A 12697-nucleotide genomic window follows, 5' to 3' on the forward strand; every position below is an offset into this window, starting at 1 on the left:
ATGTGCCGCACTGTTAGCGTAAGTGAAGCTACTCTTTCAGTCCATGCAAGTATCTAAGAAACACTAGGTGCTACTTCTAATTCTACTCACAGACGCATTCATAAGCATATATTCCATCTCCCGAGCGGGTTTTCTAATATATTTTTTAAATTTCGTAAGTGAATGTGTTTTCGGTTGACCCAACAGCGGGGAACAGAATTGACTCGACCTCTCCCTCGTCTGCTAAAGCGAGCAGAGAAAATGAGCTACATCTTGTAGTACGAATGAGTCTGGAGGAGAAAAAAAAACTAATGTGTCGCTTCTGTGAATTAGTGTCATTGCTGCAATTTAGGCAAAAAAAAATTCACATTATGTCTTAAATAGTGAGACTCGGTGAAGTGCTGTTGGCAGGAAAGAAAAAACTTGTTTTGTGTCAGTACAAGCGTAATAGTTTTTCCCTCACATAGGGAAATTCACCGATGGGTGAAAAGACGCAGGTAGGCATCAAAAAAAGGTGAGAGAGGAGGGCTGACGGAGGTAGAGGAGCAAATTGTAGGCAGAGAGGCAGTGAGCTGTGCTGTAAGGAAGAAATCCGAGGATTGTACAAACACCCCTCGCTTTTATCCTCTCAATCCATCCCTCTGCCTCGCCATCATCTCACTTCAGCTCTCAAATGTTCGGCCTCATTACCTCAGACAGGAGTTGGGGGGGGGGGGAAGCGCTGCATCCACGTCTCCGCGGAACTGGAGTGTAAGGGGATTTCTAAAAACGTGCTTTTCGAGGGACTTAAAAGACATTTAAACAGATTGGGATTTCGTCCACGTCTTAAATGATCCCGTCCATGAAACATAAATAATGAAATTATGACTTTCGGACAGGTAAGAGAAATCATTAAAACGCAAACATTTTGGTTTGTGGATAAAACGAGACATTCGAGAACGTCGTCATTTCCAGGTTTGACATACACAGATCAACGTTTTTTAACATTTTCAGGCATTTTATGGACCAAACGAATAATTAAATAAATAATGCATGAATTGTCACCATCATGGACGTGCCAGAGAAAACAATCACCACCATCGGCCTCAGTGCTGATGGCGACGGTGGCGTTTAATATTTTACTGTGCAAAAGTCAACTTCTACTTCCATTTAGAAAATAAATAATACTGAACACGGTCTAAACTATCAAAAATGTAAGGATTGCTTCAAACCATACTCTAAAGACCAGAAGATGAATGCAAGCTGTGGTGTTGTGGCACAAATGGTGCATCTGTGGTAAAGAATAGAGTCGAAAAAGACTAAATTAGCATATTCACTGGGGTCTACTGGGCAGAGGCGTTTTGACCCCGTGAGTGACATGGGCAGACGACAGAAGCTGCATCACATCAGACTCTTGCCGACCTCTGCAGAGTACGATCCGGTGATTTGAAACTAGGAACTGCAAGGTAACAAGTGGCCTTCTCCTCGAAGCTCTGCCCCCAAAACGTTGGAAGTCCAATCCATGACCTGCCTGAGAATTGTATGCTTCCCTGACTCGTAGCGAAAATTGCACAGGTGGTCAGGAACAGGCACTCCTGCCTATTGTTCCACGTGGTTCCAAAAAAAACACTTATCACTACAGCCACTGCCGTTATAGATGGCTCTTAGGATGTGAAGAGGGTTTTCAACAAGATAAAGCGTTTCCAAAACAAATTACAGACCCTACATTTAATAAAAACATCTTGTGACAAGTGTTTGGTAAAGCTGCAGTTTCCTTGTGACCCCAATTCACTGAATCACACATTTGTGACCCACCTTCACAGACAGACAGGCACTCATGCACAGAAACTCCTGGTCTGTAATTTATTAAAGTGAAATATAGCCCAAGCTCAGAGACGAGCATCTTTCCCGAGCTAGAGTGCGTCCTCCTCATGAAGTAGCACAGCGGGGTTTATGGCGGGTGACTGATTCGTATGTAGGCTGATGCAGCCCATAAGCCTATGTTTAGGTTCAAGATTACAACTCTGAATGCAGTAAATTTAAAACCAATAAAGTCTTATTATCCAAAGTTATTATTCCTTCCTCACCAGCAACTTTATGATGTGGCAGACCTTAAAATGTGTCTCAAGGCCTGCAAACATTCTGCCAACGTGCCCCTTCCTCACTTTCTAATAAATGTGTGAATCTCGGCGAGACGCAATTCTGCCGTCCAATATGGTGCGCTCACAACGGAGGACAATAACATTTTATTTGGAAACTTTCTCACCAACTCACAAACACGGAGGAGAATTGGGGTCACAGGAAAACGCTTCTCAGAATTTGGACTTTAAACTCAGAATTCTATGAATAAAGTCAGAAATTCTTAGTTTAAAGGTCCCATATTATACCCTATTAACCCAAGTTAAACTAGGTCCTGGTGCCCTAATGAACATGTCTGTGTCATGCTTTAGTCAAAATATCATAAGGATGAAGCATAATAGCAGTTCAATAACACTGCCAAAACATATCACCGATCCACACGCCACTCGCTAACCGCAGGCACGTAACTGGTGCGTTCAAGGTGTCCCTCCAGCATAGGAATTTACGCACACGATCAACAACAAAGGGCTTGTGAAGCTTGTGAACATTTTTTTCATAAATAAAATATAGCCACTGGACACACAAGTCCTCTGAGGCTAGAAGTTTGTGTAAAACACTGTGCTCCGCTGTGCAGCCACTCTTCCTCCCTCGACTGCACTCTCGTATTTCACAGGGACAAGGGGGAGCTACGTAGTACTCTGCCTGGCGGGGTGCCAACAATCACGGTGAAATGTCCGCACTGTCGTCACGGTCGGGAGGTGTAAACATCGCGAGTTTAAAGTCAGATTTCTGAGAATAATGTCATAATTATGAGTTTCAAGTCCGACGTTGAATATTTTTTTCCTGTGTTGCCCAAATCCTCTTCCGTACAAACTACTATGCTTTTTTTTTGGCACAGATGTATTTTTATGGGAAAACATTTCTGCTCCACTTCTCCACTGTCTTTCCATCTTCTGTGCAGCCAGAAGTTTACCAGGACACGGGTAGATATACAACCACACACACAGTCGCACTTCAGACATAAAAAGTTAGATAAATGACAAAGCCACTCGCAGTAAAACGGCCTGTGCCTCTTACCGACACTAAATCTTTTTTGACAAACTGCTACTCAACATACCTTTGCTGAGTTACTTTTTTTAAGTACACTTCATCTGCTGACGCCTCCGTCAGAAACTCTGGAGCCTGTAAACATTTACAGCCCTCGTAAGCCTCAACGGGCCTTGATACCAAAGTACTTTGCATCAATTGTACTTTTTGCTTTTCTTCGATAGAGTATCCTCGTCTTTATTCCTCATCTATCCTTTACTTCACCTACCACTCCTTTAATAATCCATCTATACAGTACATACAATCCCTTTCTCATGCTAAACCCCCTCCTTTTTCCTTCCAGGTGCAGGACGACTCATTTACCCTTTATCAAACGTCTACAGAGGAAGGAGAGGAAAGCAAAAGGTGATGTGGGAGGAGAGGAAACGTAGCTACCTTTTAACTCCTGAAGCACATTTCCGGCCCTCTTTGAAGCAGAACTCTTTTGTTTCCTCACCTCCATTTATCTTGAAGCTCTGTCTTTATCCATCGAGGAAAATTCAAGAAAAGGAAGGAAAGCTAAAAAGGTACAGAAGCTTTGAGGTCTATGACTGACAGATGAGGTTTTCAAGCAACAGCCACACTGCGTAATTAGGCCACTATTACTCTTTGTATTTCCGACATGAACGCCACCTAACTAATGTCATGCTAATGTAGTATAAACTGATGTGTTTATATTGTTTTACTTATATTTATTTATTTTAACAGTTAGCTGACAAGTCTTTATGCATTAAATGTGCAACCTGAGCCGTGTTCCTACCATTTTTCATTCTGTGCATAAAATCACTTAACGCCTTGAGATCATTGCATTAGCAGTGCTACGGCAAACAAAACGCCACGTTGAATACAGTATAAAGAAACCGTGGCTAAATATTAACACGATTAATGCAAGACCTGCTTTAACGGCAGTGTCATTTTAATACATTTTCCATTTGACTGCGTGTCGTCAATATTTACTCACTAAACAAGAGAGTTCATCTTAAGAAAACATCCTTTAACATGAATTAATGAGGTGATTATAAGTAATGATGGGACTTCACGTCGTATACAAATGGGAGCTTACTTCTCTATAACCATTAGTGTGGTTATGTGGCATAATTCATTATGTAGGCGTTTCGAGTCAATATAATACCTTTTGTTAAAACCTATTTTAACAGAAAAGCTTCACAATTATTCAACTGTACAGGACACAACACAGAGCCGTCTATGAAACAAGTCTAATTTTAAAGTGCAACGCAGGCAGTATCATTTAAAAAAAAATATATATTTTTTGTACGCAACGGCCAATTTATCACACGTGTGTCATAATAAACAGCCCCTGTGGTGCAGATGGCCAAATAAAACATGGGAAGATAACTTTGTCAGGTTCGGGGAAAGGAAGAGGAAGGAGATAGGAAGATTACAGGTAGACGGATAAAAAAGGGCCTGTAGACTTCATTTCATGTATGGATAAGGCTTTAACATCAAGTTATCAGATACAGGAAGCTGAACATACGGCGACATAGAGGCAGAGAAACACTGAGGTCAGGGGCCCACCAGACATGTCCTCTTATCTCATGAACGTTCAGTGTCGAGGAAAAAGGGACAATATAGTAAACGCACGCATACATATCTGAGCTCTTCATATATTACAGAGCAGCATAATTGGAATGGAAGTTAAAATTAGAGAAAATAGGGAACAGGATTCTTTGTATCAATCACGCTAATGCAGCCTAATGTTTGTATTGTAGACAATACGTGTCATCCAATTTCCTGCAGATTAATTTTTCCTTCCGGGGACAACCGATAATCAAATGTGCACGAGGGCTATCAGCTCTAATGTGCTTCTTACGATTTGCTAATATCCTCTGATTGAATAAAAATCCGTTGGAAGAGAGAATAATATGTCAACACCATCTCACATATAACTTACATCCTGAACATAAGTGTCTGTGCTGAGCAATCTCATTAAGAGGGAATTGTCAAATGTAAATCAGTGCTATAAAAACCCATATGGTTCTATATGCTGTGTTCTTATTAGCAAGGGGTCATGTCAACAGCTTGGGTTGCAGGCAGCAGGCAGAACAAAAATGTTAATTACAAGAACCATCCGTGAAAAGCAAAGACAATCAGAAGTGAATTATGAAATTATTGAATGCCTCAACAATTCTGCCGCGCATAATTACACCGAATACGAGTGTTTGTCAGAAGTATACGACGCTCATTCAGCTGGAAATGAAAGGAAGTGTATGGCGGGCAGAAATGGATTTGAAACATTTTCCATTTCAACAGAAACAAAAGAGGATCGTCTGTTGTGGACGGCATGCACACTCTCGCCATTCTCCCATGATCCAAGGCGATGTGCAAATCATTGTTGGCTGCCAAGATACAGTCTCAGTGTTTTTATTACTAGCGCAAACTGTCAACACAGCCGCGGAGTGGAAATAAATGACTGGACCCGCTATCAAATACTGTGCAATTCATCCCATCTGCATCTTGCCCCAGACTAAACACAGAGTTGTTTTCTCATACTTAAAAATAAAAGACTCAAAAGCCCCAAACAATTGCTTTGATGTCTGTTATAATAGCACATGATTTGGATTTAATTAGTTGCGTTTTATCAACAATTTGTCGGGAAATTATATCACTCAAGTGGCTAACTGACGAGCTACTGCGGCTCTATTTGTTATCAATTCAGTCAAGTATCTGTCCTCAATGCCCCTGTACTTCATATCCAGCAGAACACAAACAACAACATCCTTTGGTCGGATCAGGCAGGAACTCCTACTCCTACTGAATGCTAAATGAAACCGCTTTACATTCTGAGAAGGTATCAAGTTTTCACTACATGACCTTCTCCGATACTTTACGAAAGAAAGAGCTTGGAACAAGTAATGTGTGTTGTTGGTTTTTTTACAATTTAAAAGTATATACACTGTGGAAAAACCTGCTGAAACATAAATCGGAGCCTCCCAGCACCTTGGTGCAGTGGCTAGTTTGTGTTTGTTGGCAGAGAGCCAGGCGAGTGGAGGCGAGGTCAAAGTGGAAACATGCTTCACGTCAACCCTGGTGTTTAAAGAGGAGCATTGGGGATGCGGTGTGGTCCAGAGACACAGCTACTTTCTGGCCCTGTCGGGGGTTGAATGCTGAGAGGTGTGGTAAAGGGTCTGAAGCTCTAACCTCTGAACTGGCAGGTGTCGCACAGTGCATCATTATGGTTGCTCTCTACGAGCAGCAACACATTTCACACACGTTGGCACAGAAGTCGGCTAATAGTGGATTTTTTAAAAAACGCAGATAGAATGGTATTAGCTAGACACACGAAGAAGCTAATTTCTCACCCCCAAGGGAAGATAAACATTAGAAATGTAAACACCCTTTATAATATTAAAAAGATGTATTAGAGGTTTATTGAATGAACTTCTAAGCTCAACACACTGTGGACTCTGCATCACTCACACTAGCTCCCATGTGCTGGGTCTTTCATGGAAACTGCAGCGGTCTGCAATGTTTAGTTTTTAGTTCTTAATCAGCCACTATTTATGCCGAATGTCCTAATAATCAGCTAAAATTATTAATCAGTCAACTTCTACTTTGTCCATTGCTGAAATTGATGTCAAAGGATCTTTTTTTTTCAATGACTATTCCAGGCAACTGACCTAAAAACGGACCCAAAGGGAAGTCCGTCAGAGAACTCTGAATGAAGTGACCTCCACATCTGGAAGGTAAGCGAGAGAGAGAGTTACCCACCGGCAAGGAGGAATGTGATGAGGCAGGTTTCTTTGGGCATGTACAGCTTGAGGCGGGAGCCACTGAAGACGTATTCTACCACCGCTTCTGACCGACCAGCCCTCTGTAGGAAGGGCAGGAACTGCTTGGCTTTCTGTGTCTCCTAATGAACAAAGAAAGAAGACATTTAATGGGTAAATATAGGTTGGTGGGGAGTTTTTTTTAGCAGACACATTTATTCAAAGGCAGGGTTTGGTGATTTGCCATTGGTCAAAAATATCACAAAAATAAAGCTGGAAATTAGTATACACATTAATTCAGCCAAATGAAAAGTTACCAAAATAAACAAGATAGATGAAGCATTTCTATTCACGGCAGGATCTGTGGGCTTTATCCCAGACATCTTTAAATCTTGGTCTGGCCTAATGAAGTCTGAGCCACTTCTCAGTGTCAAGTCTGTAACCTCGTGCAGTCGAAAATAATTCGCTCTCATTCCTCTCTTCCCGTGTCCGTCTCTCGCGGCGGGTATGAGTCACGAGCATATTGGTGCGCCCGGCAAAGCTAAAACATGTGTTTTCAAGTATCGCTGCTAGGGAAGACTCAAACGATAAAACGTTTGTTTGTGTTTTTTTTTACAAAATTTAGTATGTACCTACTCCAGGCATTTGTATGGAGGCCGAATAGACCAGTGAGTCACAGAGTAGTGTACTCCGTGTGTTTGGCAGTGTGGACATGGGATGAGAAACAAAGGCTAAAAGCGAAAGACAGAGTTGAGTCAGAAATGTGTTGTTGTTATTATTCTGCCTCTGTTTGGTGTTCGTAAACAGAAGTGACGCAAGATCTGAAAACAGCTTTGTCTAGCTAATTATTATTTCACAATTAGTCCTGACCTTTAAAATCTGGTTCAAGAACCATCATTGTTCAAAATCGAAGAGTTCAGATTGGAACAAAACCAAAACTTGCTTAACACTGATTGGAAACATTTCAGATTAGATTATTTTTCCAAAACAAAACACATCAGGCAAAATGAGAGAGGATGTCAATAACACACACACATCACCGTTGAAACTCATGACACTGAGTGCAGAGTATGTGCTTTCGATGCACCACCTGAACTCAGCCCACTTCAGTCCAAAATAGTCCCTTGAGTGGGAGACACAAAACACTTTCTCGTACACACAACACAACACATTCAGCGCACCTGCAGTGTGTGGGCTGTGCAGTCTAAGTTGGTTCAGAAAAATAAGAGAAAGAGACATGCGAGAGAGGAGAGGGCCTCATTACGCAACCTTTAAAGGTACGAGGTGAGTCGAGTGCTTCATCCACTCTGCTCGTCTCCTACACCATACATTTATGAACACATCTCTGCTCTATTTGGGTCTGCATCCCACTCAATGTACATAATCCCTTTCTGTGAACCTTCACCACTGAGCTAAAGGATAGCTGACATGTAGCCGTGTGTATTTCCGAGTGCGTGGGAATGCGCCATTGCACGTGTAAAAGTTCTGTGTGGGTGACTAACACAGAGGAGCAAAGAAAAAGCAAAGATGACACAAAAGGGGGAGAGAGGCTGTTGGAAGGGGGGGGTGGGAGTCAGGCAGTGATGCTATTCTGGTCCTTTTATAACAACGCTCATTACATTAGCCTAGCCAAACAACTGGTGCATGCGGGTGTCTGCACATACACGCCTAATGGCATTGACTGGCAGCAATCCTTGACTGTGCTGCAAATCCTCAGTGTCCTTTTTGAAAACTGACGGAAACATTAAGAGCTGGAGGAGGGGGAGGGGGGCAGGGGCTACAGCTGCACTGGCATAAATCACAGACAGTGGGTGGCGCTAATAAGAGGGGAGATTAAAGAGCGGGGGCTACACAGTGCTGATGTGCACGACGCACGTAAAACACATGCCACAGCACAATCATGTTATAATGCCCAAACCCCGACTGGGTCACTGGGACAGTTTAATGAGTAAGACGTGTGAAACCTCCAGCTGGAAACAGGGTGTGGCGTATATTGCTTTTTTTTCTTCCCCTCTTTGTTATTAAAGTAAATTAATTATTTAGCACTTCCTCGCGCAACTACTCCCAAGTCATTGCTACACATAGGATGTGGTCAATTTAGCTAGTTAAGGGGCAGGGGTTTATAAGTATGAGATGCACTAAAACTCCCCGAGAGTCATGGGAGTTACACAGTCAGCACAACAATTCCCTGCCATAATTATCTTTCCAGGGTTCAGTAATTTATCCGTCATGCTGACACAACACACAGGGAGGTTATGTTGATGACAATGTGGGACTTTGGAGAGGAGTTACGCAGTCTAACATCTGACTCTACATACTTCTCGGTGTTTAAGAGCTTTCATACTTTGTTCAAAACGTAAGCTGGCGACACTTTAAACGGCAACTTGCAGAGCGTGTTCACGACAACCAAAATGTGCTGGACCACTCTGAGCTTTAAAAAAAAAAAAAAAAGAGGCTGGCTAATTTAACCGAATGTCTCTCCAGAGGAGACGAGTACCACAAGAGAGCTCAAGTGAGAGAGACAATGAGGTCCAAATGTTTCTGAAGTTCAATTTTGAGTCGTTCGCAGTACGCCATTCGAGTGGATGAACAAAATGCATCGACGCAACCAGTCAAAGACAGCGCCTGGGTGTAGGAGTACACTGCGACACAGTGGAGGGCTGCACTTATCGCGCTACGCAGAGGAAACTACCACAAAAGTGGTAAAGGGAAATAATGCTGAAAATAAAAAGGCTTTCACATCGTTAAAGTTACATGGTATACGCCGAGGTAATCTCACACTACCCACTATCCAGTTGCAATTAGAGTTTATCCCTTCACAGTGCTGAACATCTACATTTTTTAACGGAACAAACCACTTGTGAAAGTTTTTGTGAGCGGTTCCAACCTGCAGCAAGCATCTTTATTTACTAGTGCAATGTCCTGGTTTGTGTGTGTGTGTGTGTTTTATCCTGTGGAGCACTTTGAGTTAAGATTACTTTGTATTAAAAGTGGTTATAAATTAAGTCTGTTGGTCACGACATAAAATGTCAGTCTCTGTGCCAGCAAAACAAGATTCAAAACTAGTGCTGGCCACACTAGCGCGTCAATCAAATGTACCAGATTCCTGTTACGACCGCACACAGACAAAAACATGTTAAAAACAATGGGCACCAGTCTCTCATTACTCGTTACTCGTAGATTTTTATGGGTTCCCTGCGCTAATGTTCATTTAGTGAGCTCTCCCAATCAGGCTTCATTAGCTGAATGACGCCTCTATCAAGCCCCTGGGCACACGTAAACAAGCTAGGACCAAGCGCCACTGATGGTTTTATTAATGGTGCTGATTATTTTTAGAGGCCGCTTAGTTTCCTCCAAGATGAGGAAACCAGGCTGTGAGGATCAGGGAACGGGGAAAGGGACTCGAGGATTATGGATGGTCGTTTGAGATTTACTGTGGGTGATAGCACAAGTGAGCCGCTTTCGGGCATCGGGAGACTGACGCATCGAGAGTCATGGGGGTGCATGTGAATGAGTCCACGATTACACCAGTGCATATAATGAAAGACGTTTGCCCTGTTATTACACGTAATGGAAAAGACAAAGCATATTCGGTGTATACAAAAAAAGATACATACCCCAGAGATATCAGCCACTCTGTGGATGGGAACCTCCTTTTTGCTGTGCAGACCTTTCCCGTTTTTGATGGCTCTACAGTCGAATAAAAACCAAAAACAACACACATCACCAACATGGCTCAAATCACCATTATAATAAATTGAGAAGGCACACAGCTCGAGGCTTAACGGACCTAGAGAAACAAGAGCTCTTTGAGTAACTACTGCAGATATAAAGGGGAAGCGATTGTAACTTTGGAAAGGACGATGTAAATTTACACCGGTTCTGCCATAATGGCTCAACTGGAAGCCATAGATGATCTATAGGCCTGATTTGAACAATGGAAACTGTGGTGGAAAGATTACATTGAGAGACAAAGCATTGTTCGAGGGATGCAGAGACATATAAAGACATGGGTGTTGCTTCTTTAAAGCCAGCTCGGGGTTTAGCAATGATGAGTAGTGCTGGTGATCACCGCTGTAAAAAGCCTCAAGGGCCAAATGAGATGAAAATGACCACAGTAGCTGCAGCTGCTGACTGGAACCAAGCCACCTCTGGGGTCACTTGGAAGCACACACCATTGCTTCTAAGATAGTATGTACATTTATGAAAGCATGTCTGTCTATATATATGTGTGTGTGTGTGTGTGTGTGTGTGTGTGTGTGTGTGTGTGTGTGTGTGTGTGTGTGTGTGTGTGTGTGTGTGTGTGTGTGTGTGTGGGCATTAAATCGTCGAGAGGAGGTACCTTGAAAGCTGCGGGCCATTGGTCTTGTGCAATGGGAACTAAAAATAAAACCATGGCTATAGACAGAAACCTCTCATCAACTCTAATAAGACCCCACAAGGGACAGATGGAGAGAGAAAGGGAGATGGGAGAAGAGCAAGGCCGAAGAAGGACGAAAATTAAAACGACCGTCGTGGAGAAATAAGGACAAAATGTGCAAAGGAGGGAAGAAATCAGGGAGGTGGGAGAGAACAGAAAAGCAGTGACACTGCACGAGCAAGAGAGGGGAGAGGGAAAGTTAAAGCAGTGACTGCATCTGCTCTACCTATAGCCAGCAGATCTTAATCTATGGCAGAGTAATAAAGCACATAGTAAATCTCTCCACTGCTTCTCCATGTAATTATATTCATAGGGTCTGTGTAAAGAGAGCTTCTGATTTAGCATCCGGAGTCAGCTGGGAAGTTGTGTGTGTGAGTATGTATGCATGTGTGTGTGTTTGAGTCCAAGGATGTATGGTTAAATAAAAATTTTTTAAAAAATGCCAATGCATAAATTAGAGAATGTGACAGCAAGGACACATTTCCTATGGAAAATGTGCTGCAACAGCTTAAAAAGGCTAAAGAGGCTTCGTTTGTCGCGTTGAATTCAACAGCAAATGTAAAAACCCTATGGAAAACAAACCTCAAGGTCAGATTTAATTCCCTTCTAAGAAGAAAATTTTCTCTAAAACCTATGGATGTCAGTGAATGAGAGATTAGAGAAGTTCACAGCATGCACATGTATGCGTTTTAAACAGCTAAACATGACCGCAGCACTGGGTATTTCAAAGAGAGAGTGCGCCTTTGAGTTTTCCTTTGACTTGTTTTCTACGTGTTTCACATCCAAACAGCGCTTGCTCTTACAAACCCACTACAAGTCCAAGAAGCGCTCCTAACCCAGGGAGTTTTCAATTATGCATTTGGTTCCAATTGAAGCAAATAAAAACGCCACTACCAAATCAAGTGTGTAGTAGCTGTGCAGAAGAGAGCTGCAAAGTGTGATCGTGTGAGATTTCTCTTACCGAGCTTCTGCAGCAAGCAGCTCGTCGTAGTGGGAGGAGCGCTGGTCGTCGTCCTGTCTGTACCTGATGACTGTTGCCAGGCCTTTGCTGATCAGAGCCTCTGCTATGTTACTGCAACAAAAAAGAGAATTACCTTAAGAATAATAATAACAAAAACAAACAAAACCCTTTAGCCTGCAAGGAGAATTCCAACAAAAAAGGGCGACACAAATCCCAAAGGTGGAAGTGCTAAGGAACAGAGGTTACATAAATGTTGATTTTGCACACTCGACTAACCTCTTTTTCATCGCTGAGGTACAGAAGACAGGATAGAGGGCAGAAACACTGGTGTATTATTGTACCTAATATAGCACCAGTGCTTGGATGTTAAAGTTCATGTAGAAGAGCGGGGGAAAAACTCTCCAGGAATAAGCTTGTGTCACTAAAAGCATTTTATCTGTCCCTATGCAACAGTAACTGACACAG

General features: G+C 42.5%; 1 protein-coding gene across 1 annotated transcript in view; it reads right to left on the bottom strand.

Moving 5' to 3' along the window:
• Positions 1–12697, bottom strand: part of snd1 (staphylococcal nuclease and tudor domain containing 1) — a 178471-nt gene that overhangs the window by 126225 nt on the left and 39549 nt on the right. The window contains exons 13-15 of the mRNA XM_083906620.1: positions 12233–12343; positions 10469–10541; positions 6853–6994 (exon numbers count right to left, since the gene is read on the bottom strand). Of these exons, the coding sequence (XP_083762746.1) occupies positions 6853–6994; positions 10469–10541; positions 12233–12343 (326 nt within the window). The remainder of the gene's footprint in view (positions 1–6852; positions 6995–10468; positions 10542–12232; positions 12344–12697) is intronic.

Source organism: Microchirus variegatus (genome assembly GCF_963457635.1).
Source record: "Microchirus variegatus genome assembly, chromosome: 20".
NCBI lineage: Eukaryota > Metazoa > Chordata > Actinopteri > Pleuronectiformes > Soleidae > Microchirus > Microchirus variegatus.